Source organism: Vipera ursinii, assembly GCF_947247035.1.
Source record: "Vipera ursinii genome assembly, chromosome: 3".
NCBI lineage: Eukaryota > Metazoa > Chordata > Lepidosauria > Squamata > Viperidae > Vipera > Vipera ursinii.
Genome location: NC_139516.1, coordinates 204851763 through 204865772, shown reverse-complemented (window position 1 = coordinate 204865772; position 14010 = coordinate 204851763). Strand labels below are relative to the sequence as shown.

General features: G+C 42.4%; 1 protein-coding gene across 1 annotated transcript in view; it reads left to right on the top strand.

The window, feature by feature from the left end:
* ZFAT (zinc finger and AT-hook domain containing) overlaps positions 1 to 11194 on the top strand; it is a 133377-nt gene extending 122183 nt beyond the window's left edge. The window contains exons 16-17 of the mRNA XM_083360036.1: positions 8717 to 8968; positions 10003 to 11194. Coding sequence (XP_083216162.1) covers positions 8717 to 8950 — 234 coding nt within the window. The 3' untranslated portion in view covers positions 8951 to 8968; positions 10003 to 11194. The remainder of the gene's footprint in view (positions 1 to 8716; positions 8969 to 10002) is intronic.
* Positions 11195 to 14010: the final 2816 nt, after the last annotated feature.

The window sequence follows — 14010 nt, the reverse complement described above, 5'->3', positions numbered from 1 at the left end:
TACGTGCTTTCGAACTGCTAGGTTGGCAGAAGCTGGGACGAGTAACAGGCACTCACTCTGCTACGCGGCACTCGGGATTCGACTCGCCAAACTGCCCGACCTTCTGATCGACAAGCTCAGCGTCCTAACCCACTGAGCCACCCTCTACCATTTCAAACAAATGGCTGCTCAGTCTCTTCTTAAAAGCCTCGAGTGATGGGGCACAAACAATTTCTGAAGGCAATTGTTGATTTATTGGTAAATTAGTTCTACGTTGCTTCTTTCCTTGGTTAGTTTCCATCCATTGTTTCTTGTCTTGTCCTCTGGTGCTTGGGAAAATAGATTGACACACACACACACCCCGCCTCTTCTTTATGGCAGCCCCTCATATATTGAAACAATGCTGTCATGTCTCCCCAATTCCTTCTTTTCATTAAACTAGACAATACCCAATTCTGGCAACTGTTCTTCATATGTTTTAGCCTCCAGCCCCCTAATTATCTTTGTTGCTCTTTTCTGTACTCTTGGCAGAGTCTCAAGATCTTTTTTATATTGTGGTGCTAAGAGACCTCAAGAGAGTTCCAGCTTCTTACAGAATCTGTTTTATAAAGAAAGCGGTCTGTGTTTTTTAAAAAAATATAAGAGAGATGTCGAGAATCAGCTTGGAAAATTCAGGCCTGGTCTAATCGAGGAAGGATGAAATTTTAGTGAGATACTTCCACTGCAAATAGGAAGCACCGAAGGGGATCGTTTATTCTCACACATTTTAAATTATATTTTTCCAATTTTTAAATTTAAATAGATAAATAACCTTTCTTGTTATTTTTTACTGTGGGCACAACGGCACAGATCAAAAATGAAATTTAGTTGCCCGCCCTCAAAGTGAAACACATACATGACACACACCTAGAACATACTACATACAACATATGTCTAGACCCACACCCCTACATATACATAACAATAAAATATTAAATACTGTCCATCTTGAATATATAACGGAAGGAGGAAACGTGAGAGTTCACAAAGTTAATGCTGTGTGGAATGAAATTATGGGTGAATCTGGATGTTCTGCTACAGATACCACGGAGCCTTCTCCTCCCAGAAGGTAACAGGGAAAACAGGTTGTGAAGAGGATGTGTAGTGTCCCAGATAATCTTGCGGACCCTGCTCAAGCAACGTTTCTGTGCCATGTCCTGGATGGGAGGGAGGGAACTGCCAATGATCTTTTCTGCCATCCTCACCACTCTCTGCACCACCTTCCTGTCTGAAGCAGGGATGTTTCCAAACCAGACTGTGATGCTGTATGACAGGATGCTCTCGATTGTCCCCCTGTAGAAAGTGGTCAGGACAGGGGAAGGAAGATGAGCTTTTCTCATGCAACACAGAAAACGCAAGCGCTGCTGTTCCTGCTTCACCAGTTTCTCACTGTTGAGTGACCAAGCCAGCCTACTCGTTAGCTGCACACCCAGGAATCTGATGCTGGTAACCATCTCCACAGGTGAATCATTAATGCAATTACCTTTTTACCTTTTAAATTTACCTTTATCATACACAAAAAGAAAAGAAGAGAAGACGGCAAGTAATTCAGTGATGCAGGATGCGGTGGCCAGATTGCCAGTGATGCGGACCCCACCACAGCAGAATAGCACTAGCTCCAAAGTCGCTCTACAAATAACCCTCGACTTACGAACACCGTTGAGCCCAAAATGTCCTTTGCTAAGCTAGATAGTAGTTAAGTGAGGATCACCCCATTTTACCTTCTTGACACAGTCGTTCAGTGAAACCCTGCAGTTGTTCAGTTAGTAACATGGTTGCTAAGAGAATCTGTCTTCCCCCTTGATTTTGCTGGTCGGAAAAAGAGATCACGTGACCCAGGGACACTGCAACCATCATAAATGTGAGCCAATTATCAAAACATCCGAATTCTGACCAGGCAGAGGCTGCAACGGTCGTGTGAAAAACAGTGATGAGTCCCTTTTTTTTCAATGTCATCGTAACTTGGAACAGTCGCTAATTGAATGGTTGTAAATCAAGGGCTACCTGTACTGTTTACCAGAAGGTTTCCAGCCCAATTAAAAGTGCCAGTTTATCGCTTGTGTGTGGGTGTCAGTGTTGACTCTGGTCAATATCACTTTTCAATGCCTTGGTAAGGCCACACTTGGAATACTGCATCCAGTTTTGGTCACCACAATGTAAAAAAGATGTTGAGACTCTAGAAAGAGGGCAGAGAAGAGCAACAAAGATGATTGGGGGACTGGAGGCTAAAATGCATAAAGAACAGTTGCTGGAATTGGGTATGTCTAGTTTAATGAATAGAAGGACGAGGGGGGACATGATAGCAGTGTTCCAATATCTCAGGGGCTGCCCCAAAGAGGAGGTCAAGCTATTCCCCAAAGTACCTGAGGGCAGGACAAGAAGCAACGGATGGAAACTAATCAAGGAGAGAAGCAACCTAGAACTAAGGAGAAATTTTCTGACAGTTAGAACAATTAACCAGTGGAACAACTTGCGTCCAGAAGCGGTGAATGCTCCAACACTAGAAGTTTTTAAGAAGAGACTGGACAGCCATTTGTCTGAAATGGTATCAGGTTTCCTGCCTGAGCAGTGGGTTAGTCTAGATGACCTCCAAGGTCCCTTTCAACTTTATTATTATTATAGGGCTGGGAGAGAGTGAATGGCCCAAGGTCACCCAACTGACTTCATGACTAAGGCAGGACTAGAACTCAGTGCCTTAACCACTGTACCAAACTGGTTCTCAGTTACTATCTGCAAAGTCTTCTATAGAACCACATCTATAGGACATACCGGGCAAGGCGTTGTCTGAATTGCATCTGCTTATCCCAAACCAAACTTTGTGAGTGAAACTGTTTGAATTTCTACATCTCAAGAAGTTATGGGGTGAGGAGTAGAGGATGGCTCTTCCCCATGCCTTGGAAGTCGGCCCCACCTTTTCTGCATGCTACATGCTTGTTAAAATTGTACTACTCCAACATATATTTGAGCCTAATTTATGGACCAACATCATAGGTAGTGTTGTTTTGCATTGATATTTTTCATTAAGCCATTTGTGCTTTGATGTCCAGCAGCCAGAATCTACAAATACTGCAAAATAATGTACAAAACTATGCAGAACAAGAGGAGAAATAGACACACACAAACACAGAGAAGCACATTCACAAGAGGCCTAAAGCAGCTAATGGCAGTATTTTCAGTTTTAACATCTCTTGACTTCTTAATTTGGTCCTGACACATTAACAATTTCTGAAGCTCGCAAATTTCTCTTACTGAATAGCGTCTTAGACGAGTTTAAATCTTTGACTGATTTCTGTAGACGGTTGAAAATTACTAAGATAGATATTGTTAATTTTGCAAGGGGTTTGGAAGGAAGAATTGGATTGCCATGTTTTAAGAAATCAACACTCTTTCCTTTAAAAAAAATGTTAAATGCATTTTTTATGATCTTCAGATGAACAGTGTCATCTGAAAAAGATTCTTTTTCATTATGTTTACTATGTAAATCAGGGGATGTTGAAGAAGGATTGAGTGTCAATATTTTCTTGTTCCAAGTAAAATGTATTTGAAGGGATGTTGACATACATAATTTGGTTCTGCTCTGTGGTTGTCACATTTTGGTTTAATATCCACATTATTATTAATAGAATTTTGAGAATTCTATTTTGAATTTTGAGAGGGATAAAATCAAAATCCTTGTGGGTGAATATAGCCAGCCTCAATCTCTGGTAAAATACTCCATTGTGGTTGTAAGCTACCCTATTCTCAGTCACAACCTTTCACCCAGATGCCCTATGGGTCATTCCTATAGAGGTCAGGAGAACAACAATCAGAAATGAAGCAAGGGATATTGTTACTACAAACTAACCAACATTAACATAGCAGGCTATTGCAAAAGAAGCCAATGCAGTCCTAGGCTTCATTAATAGAGTGATAAGCTTGTAAGCTGCCCTGAGTCTTCAGAGAAGGGCGGGATATAAATGGAATTAAAATAAATAAATAAAATCACATGAAGTTCTAGTCCCACTTTACAAATCCTTAGTAAGACCACACTTGAAATGCTGCATCCATTTCTGGTCGCTACAGTACAAAAATATGTTGAGATTCTAGAAAGAGTTCAGAGAAGAGCACAAGAATGATTGGGAGGCTAAATGAGTGGGAGGCTAAAACATACGAAGAACGGTTACAGGAACTGGATATGTAGGCTGCCTTGACTCTTTTATGACTCGTGGACTTCAAATCCCAGAATTCCTCAGCCAGCCATGCTGAGGGGAAAGGGAGAGGTTTCCAAGCTGAGCCATGCTGGCTCAGGAATTCTGGGAGTTGAAGTCCACGAGTCACAAAAGAACCAAGGTTGCCTACCCCTGGCCTAGGCCTAGGCTGCTTTATGAGTCATGGACTTCAACTCCCAGAATTCCTGAGCCAGGCATGCTGAGGGAAAAGGGAGAGGATTCCAAGCTGAGCCATGCTGGCTCAGGAATTCTGGGAGTTGAAGTCCACAAGTCATAAAGGAGCCAAGGTTGCCTACTCCTGGTCTAGTCTAATGAAAAGAAGGACTAGGGAAGTCATGATAGCAGTGGTCCAATATTTGACGGACAAGACAAGAAACAACGCATGGAAACTAACCAAGGAGAGAAGCAACCTAGAAGAACTAAGGAGAAATTTCCTAATGGTGAGAGCAGTCAACCAATGGAATAGCTCGCATTCAGAAGTTGTGAGTGCTCCATCACTGGAGACTTTCAAAAAGAAACTGCATAGTTATTTATCTGAAAACATATAGAGTCTCCTGCTCAAACAGGGGGTGGACTAGAAGACCTCCAAGGTCCCTTCCAACTCTATTCTACGTTCTATGAGAAGAGAAATAAGGTTTAAAGAAGTGGGTTTGATGCTGAATACCATACCCCCAATTTTATTTTTTATTTTTTTATTTTAATTCCATTTATATCCCGCCCTTCTCCGAAGACTCAGGGCGGCTTACAAGCTTAGCAGTAGCCTTCATTTTATGTATATGCCTGCTTATTAGGGCTTTCACACACACCCCAAGCGGCATTATTACAAAGTCAGCTTAATTGCCCCCAACAATCTGGGTCCTCATTTTACCTACCTCGGAAGGATGGAAGGCTGAGTCAACCTTGAGCCTGGTGGGATGCGAACCTGCACTAATTGCAGGCAGCTGGTGTTACTTAAGGAGGCATTAGCCCACTGCGCCACTAGGAATTTGTGAAGAATTTTTTTGCACTTAACAGAGTTTGGTTTGTAGGTGACAATTTTCCCATTTTAAGGGGGGCGGGGGGGATTCAACTCCAGACTTAAAATCCTGGACTAAAAAAATATGTTCGGCTTCAGCTTTAGAGTGGCTCTCTGTTGATGTAATGGAAAGAAGAACCAACTTTCTTGAGATGTACATTTTAATTCTGTTTTTTTTAATTATTATTATTACTGGCTTTTAAAAGTTGTGTTAGAGATACTGGACTTTTGGGCAAGACTTAAGATAGATAACAGCCACTAACCACTAACCGTGGCAGAGAAATTACCAAGTTTCGAAATACCAATTTCAGAAGAAGCCTGAAGGTCTGTTATCAAGAGGAGAAAACGTTATTAGATAGACCTTCCCTTCAATCTAGCACAGGGGTAGGCAACCTCGGCTCTTTTATGACTCATGGACTTCAACTCCCAGAATTCCTGAGCCACCATGGCTCAGCTTGGAAACTCTCCCTTTCCCCTCAGTGTGGCTGGCTCAGGAATTCTGGGAATTGAAGTCATAAAAGAGCCAAGGTTGCCTACCCCTGGCCTAGACAATCTGGGTCATAACAATAGGTAACAATAATAAACCCTTCTGTGCTTTGAACTCAACAGATGCTCCCGATCGTTTGCACCTGACACAAAAGAAGCTGCTATCATGTTGATAATTTCTATATCAATATGTGAATATTTATCGAGGCTAACGTGTGCCTTTTTTTTTATCCTGATTCCACTTCGTGATCTTTCATTTGAGAAACAGGACATCCCAAACTGTATTGACGTAAAGAACAGGAATGTCTATCAGAAGTAGAATCCCTTCTCTATGCAGCTCGTCTGTCAGTGTCTGTCCCTGTGACGTGCTAGGTCGCATTTTGTGGAGTGTGATACTTGGATGTTTCTCCCGCTCTTTCATGATAAATTAATCCGAATCTAGCCACGTATTTTCTGCTGCCCCAAAGAAGTCAGCTTAAATCAATTTTATGATACATCTTACTATGGCATGTTCGCCTAAAATGGTGCTGAATATAAGCATATCGTATAAAAGGCCTTTTGGGCACAAAATGATTGTGTTTGTGTTCTGAAATAAAATAAGTGCACAATTGTCCTCTTCCATTCTTTGCTCGATTTGGTGCTCATGTGCGAGATAGAAGGAAGCCTTGGGCCATCCCATATTTTCATTCTTAGTCTACCGCATGTTTAATTTACGTGGTTTATAGTTGCAGTTTCAGGCCAGTTGTTTCTTCAAGATTAACTATTATGGGAATTACACATCTGTGTGGAAAGAAAATTCACAGCATAAAGTGGATGAACGTTTCTGACTTGCCTGGTAGTATCTGGTGCTTTAGTTACCTTTGAAAATTACCATTCTGGGGATTGGGAACTGATCGTACATGCGACAGAGAATACAAAAGTCTTATTCTCTTGTGTGTGTGTGTTTTTTTTTTTTTGGGATATAATGGAGGAAGACCTCTTACGTAAAGAAAACCTCGGAAGCGCAACAGAATCATAGGTGATAGAGCAAAAGGAGAAGATTTGGAGAGAGGGAGATGTCCCTCTAGAAATTGGTGTACTGGAAAGTAGGGACCTATTGTTTCTCCTCTTTGATCTAGGGCCATGAAAATGTAGGGTTGCCTTTAGTATTAAAGTCATGTCCTCCAGTAAGGGAATAGAAGTTTGTTTTCTTCGATATCTCGTGTACTAGTTGTTCCCTTTCCTGGAGCATCCCTGTGTTCAGTCTCTCAAGGCCTGGTCCTCTCATACTTGGGACTATTGCAATGTGCTCTACATGGGGCTTACTTTGAAGAGTATTCGGAGCTGACACAGAATGCAGCTGCACTGACATATTCTGAGGCCCTCGGATGGGCCACGTTACACCTATTCCGCAACCTGCACTGTTTGGCAGTTTGGTTCCAGGTCCAATTCAAGGTGTGGGTTATCACTTTGTGGCATAGATCCAGGCTACCACGCCCAATGGGATTAGCCCCTACTGGCATGGCAGAAGGGACCTGCTGTGGATCCCGTAGGTCAAGGGATCCTGGCAGGTGAGATCCAGGAGAAGAGTCTTTTGTGCCGTGGTTCCCACCCTCTGGAATATCATGTTCCGAGAAGTGAGCTCCAGACCTACCTTTTTGGCCTTGTCCCAAACCAAACTGTTTTATATTGCCATTTTTAACTGATTGATTGTAAGCCGCCTAGGCCAGGGGTAGGCAACTTTGGCTCTTTTATGACTCGTGGGCTTCAACTCCCAGAATTCCTGAGCCAGCATGGCTCAGCTTGGAAACCTCTCCCTTTCCCCTCAACATGGCTGGCTCAGGAATTCTGGGAGTTGAAGTCCACGAGTCATAAAAGAGCCAAGGTTGCCTACTCCTGACCTAGAGCCACCTTCAGTGAGATGGGCAGCACATAAATTTAATGAATAAGTAAATAATTCTTGTAGAAAAGCGTAAGATGCTTACATACAGTCTAGCCTAAATTCTGGTCGACATTGATACATTTCTTTGTGCTTGGTGTGGAATACAGGTAGTCCTTGACATATGACCACAGCTGATGCCAAATTTTTTGTTGCTAAGCAAGCCAGTTGTTAAGTGAGTTTTGCCCCTGTTTACGACCCTTTTTTGCAACAGCTGTTAAGTGAATCCCTGCGGTTGTTAAGCAAAACATAGGGTCATCAAGCAAATCTGGCTACCCCTATTGATTCTGCTTGTTGGAAGCCGGCTGGGAAAGATGATTTTGATCACATAACCATGGGGATGCTGCAGTGGTCGTAAAGTGTGAAAACTGGTCATGTCACTTTTTTCCAGCTCTGTTGTAACTTTGAACGGTCACTAAACGAATGGCTGTGAGTCAAGGACTACAATGGCTTAAACCAGTGGCTTCTGGTCCAGAGAGAGAGAAATGTATATATATATATAAAAAAATATAGAACTCTTCTATTATTGTATGAAGTCTGCAGAGCTCTCCGCTTCAATAGCCAGTTGTAGAATCTTTAAGAATTTATTTCTCGTTGGTTTTTCCTGGTTCGTTTTCCACCGTAAAGAGAAACCATCTAGAACAGGGTGTCAAACTGCCAGCCCGTGGGCTGGACGTGTCATTGGGAAACCACGCCCCCCCCCATGCCGGCAATGGCGAAAAAGCTCCAATACGTTGCGTGACGTGACGAGTTTGACATGTCTGATCTAGAACACACTAAGCCATCTCAGCTCAATTGCCATGTAATGATGACCAGCTGGAAACCCAGCAAACATCTTCTTGTGATGGATTTGCCCATATGTGGCCATTCCAGTACATGCTTGACTTAACCACCCACCATAGTCAAGCAGGCAATTCTGGTCTATTGTTTCCTTGAAGTTGACACTCCATGAAGTCTGGAGCCAGCAATTGACATGTTATGGGATCTAGGCCTTTGGTCTTGCAAGTTTTGCTCCTCTTCACTGTAACTCCCTTGTGCAAGCTTTTTGTAACTTTCCTGTTGTTCTGACAGGTGACCGAAGAGGAAGAGACAGCTAATCACACCGTGATGATTCAGGAAACTTTGCAACCAGCTTCGATGGAGTTGGCCGAGCAGCATCATTTGGTGGTCTCCTCAGATGATGTGGAAGGCATTGGAACAGTGACCGTTTATACTCAGGGCGGAGAAGCCTCAGAACTGATTGTTTATGTGCAAGAAGCTATGCAGCCAATGGAAGAGCTGGAGCAATCTGGACAGGACATCTAAATCAAGTCCTCCGGGCAGGTAAGTAGGCAGGTAAGCCTCCTGGCACTGGATGTTGAGTCTTCACTGACATATTGCAAGCCATTTTTGGGAGAAACCCCTGACGTTGGTGTGGCAAGAGTTGGTACATTCCAACGACTCTCTGATTCAGGTTGACTCAGCCTTCCTTCCCTCCGAGGTCGGTAAAATGAGGACCCAGATTGTTGGGGGGCAAAATGCTGACTCTGCAAACTGCTTAGAGAGGGCTGTCAAGCAGTGTGAAGCGGTATATAAGTCTAAGTGCTATTGCTATAGCTATTCTTTCCCTAACTAATTTTGCTCTGACTGATGAAATTGCTTGGATGAGCAACGAAACGTCTCAGGTTTACAAACTTTGATTCAGTTGTCATGGTTCAACCTTTAGACACCTCCTGACACTGCTAAACAGTTTGCCATTGTATATTTGACAGCAAACATAAAAGGTGCTTCATGTAGCTATTAATCCATTGTGTGTTTCACTACTGGGAGATGTGAGGGTGGCAGTTGATTGGACTCCAGGTAGTCCTCGACTTACGACCTCAATGAAGACTAGAATTTCCATTGCTAAGCATGGTGATTGTCAAGTGAGGCCTGCCCGATTATATGACCTCTTCTGTCATGGTTGTTAAGCGAATCCCTGTAGTTGGAAGTGAATCACATGGCCATTAAGCAAATCCAGCTTCTCCCCTTGACTGCTGGTTGGAAACCAGCTGGGAATGTTGCAGAAGGAGATCAAATGATCCCAGGACAGGGCAACCATTGCAAATGCATGCTGGATGCCAAGCGCCTGAATTTTGATCATGTGTCCATAGAAATGCTGCCACGGTCATAAGCGTGAGGACTGGCTGTAAGTCACTTTTTTCAGTGCCACTGTAACTTCCAACAGTCACTAAACAAATGGTTATAAGTCGAGGACCTCCTCTAATGCCTTTTTGCTGGAGGTGTTTTGACACATACTGAGCCATAATCCATTTCTTTTTTTTTGGGGGGGGGGAATGCCTTTTTTTCTCACAAATCCCCTTTCCCTTTCTCCTAAGGAACTCAAGAGACCGCAACCTCTTATTACACCGATGCGGATACATCCTTCAGGGATCAAATAAACATCCTGAACAACATCTGTGTGAGGAGACGGCAGCCAAAAAGCCAGGAGGATCATTGGCAAAACGCCACAGGGCTCGATAAAACTATCCGGGTGTGTTGTATGCACTTTAAGAAAACGGTAGAGTTTAAAAGACTCTTTTAATCACAGTTTGAAAAGCTTCTTGAGAAGGGGAAAAAAAGAAAAAGAAAAAGGACAATCAGGCAAAACAGAAGTCCCAGGCAGTGAAGCTGCTTCTAAGGATAAAGCTCCGTAGCTTATTTCTTCCTTGCCTTTGGCTCCCAACTCGCTACGAGAAAAAAGTCTCCCTTTTAATCTCCTAAAGGAGCTTTGCTTTGTGAGTTTTGAAAAAAAAAACACAACCTAGAACGGGATTGAGTTTTCAAAGACTCAAAAATGTTATCTGAAGGAACTGGTTTCCCTTTTAGATCATTCACCTTTTAATTTCACCTCCTTCCGTTTCCTCAAGGATGCAAAACTGCCACCGTACTTTTCTCAGACGTCTGGTTCCTGTTACAAAGGAAGGGTTTTTATTATTACCACGTATTTTTTTTGGGGGGGGGGCATAAATTGAAGGTAATTTGGAAAGGCTGACCATCCCTGAAGTTTTATTCTGCTGTTCCTCCCCGTTCCCTGTTTCTTTTTTTTCTTTTTTCCCTGAACTTGGCCACTGTATTTCTGATTGATGTTTCATACTGTTGGGTTATGTTCCTCATAATACATAATGAATGCAATTTGGAGCCATAGAGAAGTCATTTCACATCAAGGAAGCTGTGAAAAACAGAGTGATAAAGTGGAGTTTGGGGTCCTGTTTTCTCTGTCTGACAAATGTTTGAACATTTTTTTTTCCCCAGGAAAAACCCAGCTCAGTAGCCAGAGCTCACATCCATTGTGGTTAATCTGTCTTTATAAAACTAAACAAATTTGCCATGAAATGCGTTGGCTGTCCTGAGGGCACCTCAGGGGAGGTTATAGTCACATCCTGACAAGAGTCCACCAGGGCTGGTCTAAAGGTAAAGGTAAAGGTTCCCCCCGCACATGCGTGCTAGTCGTTTCCAACTCTAGGGGCCGGTGCTCATCTCCGTTTTAAAGCCAAAGAGCCAGCGCTTGTCCGAGGATGTCTCCGTGGTCATGTGGACGGCATGACTAGACGCCAAAGGCACACGGAACGCTATTACCTTCCCACCGTAGTGGTCCCTATTTTTCTACTTGCATTTTTTACATGCTTTTGAACTGCTAGGTTGGCAGAAGCTGGGACGAATAACAGGCGCTCACTCTGCTACGCGGCACTCGGGATTCGACCCATCAAACTGCTGACCTTCTGATCGACAAGCTCAACGTCCTAACCCACTGAGCCACCGCGTCCCTAGGGCTGGTCTACAGAAAGCCTAACCTTTACTAGGCCGCCTTGAAGAGTGGGGTAAAGGGATGCTAAGAGGCTCAAGGCAAAACTGTGTTAAGTATCTTGTCCATAGTTCCAAGAAGTGGTTCCCATTCTGCTGTCCATAAAGAAAAGGAGATATGATTTTGAGCAAGATTGTTTCCACCAGGCCAGTTATTCTAGCAGGACTGTCCAAGGCAGGGATGTCCAACCTTGGCAACTTTAAGACCTGTGGACTTCAAGTCCCAGCATAGCTGGCTGGGGAATTCTGGGAGTTGAAGTCCACAGGTCTTAAAAGTTGCCAAGGTTGGACACCCCTGATCTAAGAGGGAATGTTGCTTCTCAATTTGCTTAGGGGAGAAGAGAGAAGATACGTTATGCTTGGCACCCAGTCATATGAAGAGCTTGCCCTTGCAACATCTGAGGAACAATGCCAACAGGTCATGGTTAAAACCAGGGATCGATTATTATTATTATTATTAATTCTGAGGGAGAAAGAGAGAAGGGAAAACCTGACTTCTTTTATCCTTGAATTTTTACATTATCAAGGCACCCATTTGTGATTAGGAGCAGAAATTCCATCATCTGATATACAAAACAGCTTAGACTTTCACTCTTGTGGCCTATTACGTCTTAAGGTTTTGAAGAAACTTCTACCAAATAAATTGGATTTTAAAATAGAAATAGACAATCTCAGTTGGGGAGGGGGTGGCAGACCCCCCAGACCCTGTGTCCAAGCATACTATTGACTGTCGGTGGTGACCCAGCTGTTTTCCCTGGAGTTTTGCTGGAAAGATAGAATGCAACAGGTCGTCGACTAGACTTAATATGTTTTTTTTAAAGAAAAGAAAAAACGAGAATTGAAATAAACTCTTAATACCTCCCCATTATTTATTACAATAAATTATTAAATTTATTGAATACATATGCCACTGAATCACATTGAAATTCCTGGTGGGTTACCGGCATAAATAAAACATTATCTAGTAAAAAGAAAAATAGAGTAAAACCTCCACAATAAGACAGGAAAAATAATGCACAACTCCCAACACACATAACGCATAGCAACTCCGAATAAGTAAAAAAAAACACAACCAAAACAATATTACTAGGTGCAATACAAATAAAAAAGTAAACATTGTGGCTAAAAGCTAAGCCATCCTTGATTTCCAAAGAGGCCGTTATCTCCTTGTGTTCATCCTCTCTTCCCACAATATTCAGTGCAATTCTCAGTTCTCAGGAGTTACTTCCAGCTGCTTTAAATCGTAAATGTACAGAAGAGACTTTCTGGTCACCAAAATCTATTTTTTTTGCTGCCACTGAAGTCTATATCTATGTATTTTTGCATCAGGTTATGCTATTTCCATCCTGCCAGTGTAATTAGATTTGAGTGATGTATTACTATCCACCTTAGAGCTAGAATTTGGGGACAGGAGGAGGAAGAGAAAAGGAATCTTATTGGGAGCAAACTAGGTTCATAACTATAATTTGGTTTTTTAAAAAACCCTGATGAGTCACTCTTCTGCAACAGATATGAAATAAAACTAATATTACAGGCTTATAAATACCTGGATATGTCCTTCAAAAATAACTAGCTTCCTTTGGAAGCTAAAACTTATTTTCCTGTACCTACTTATAGTAACTTGAATTGGTATCGAGTATCGCTGGATTAAATTAATTCTGCACAAGGGATGAATGATGCATTCTAAATAAAAACCTCCAAATATGTGAATTGATGGTGCCGCTCTCTTGGAATTAAAATTTAAAACCTGATCATTAGTGATCTTAAAAGAGAAGCAATGTTCCCGGCTACCTAAAAATTCTGCTGCATGTTCCTATCATTGAAAAATCTACTCAGTGGATCTTAAGAACTGTCTTGTTAATATGTAAAAAGATGCTTCACAGTTTTAATTGTAAATGGTCTCCAGCTGAAATAATTGTCCAGACAGGAAATAGAAAGCAAGAGAAGATTTGTAATATCTGTGGCTTCCCAAATGAGTGCGCATTATTTGGCTGATGGGAGCATGCCTGGAAGATTATTGGTCACATGCATACAGCCACAACTTCATCATGTACATTTCCCTTATCTTGGGAAGGGTAGTGTATATATATATATATATTTTCCCTCCCTTGAAAATCCACCAAGCCAATAAATCCTCTTCAAAATCTCCTGTTGCTTGGATATTAGTCCAAATACAATATAATATAACATACAATATTATGTTGCATGCTGTATATACCAGGGACCCTCAGCCCCCACTCTGTGGACCAGTACCGGACCACAGCATGCCAGCAACTGGTCCATACAAACAAGCAAAGCCCCATCCGTGGGATGCAGGCAGCACACAAAACCACCCACTATCTGGTCCACGGAAAAACCTCTCTCCACAGAACCAGTCCCTGGAGCCCAAAAGGTTGGGGACCTCTGGCATATACAATACAGGTAGTCCTCGACTTACAACCATTCATTTAGTGACGGTTCAAGGTTACAGCAGTACTGAGAAAAAAAAGTGACATGACTGTTTTTTACACTTATGACTGTAGCAGCATGTTCATGATCACGTG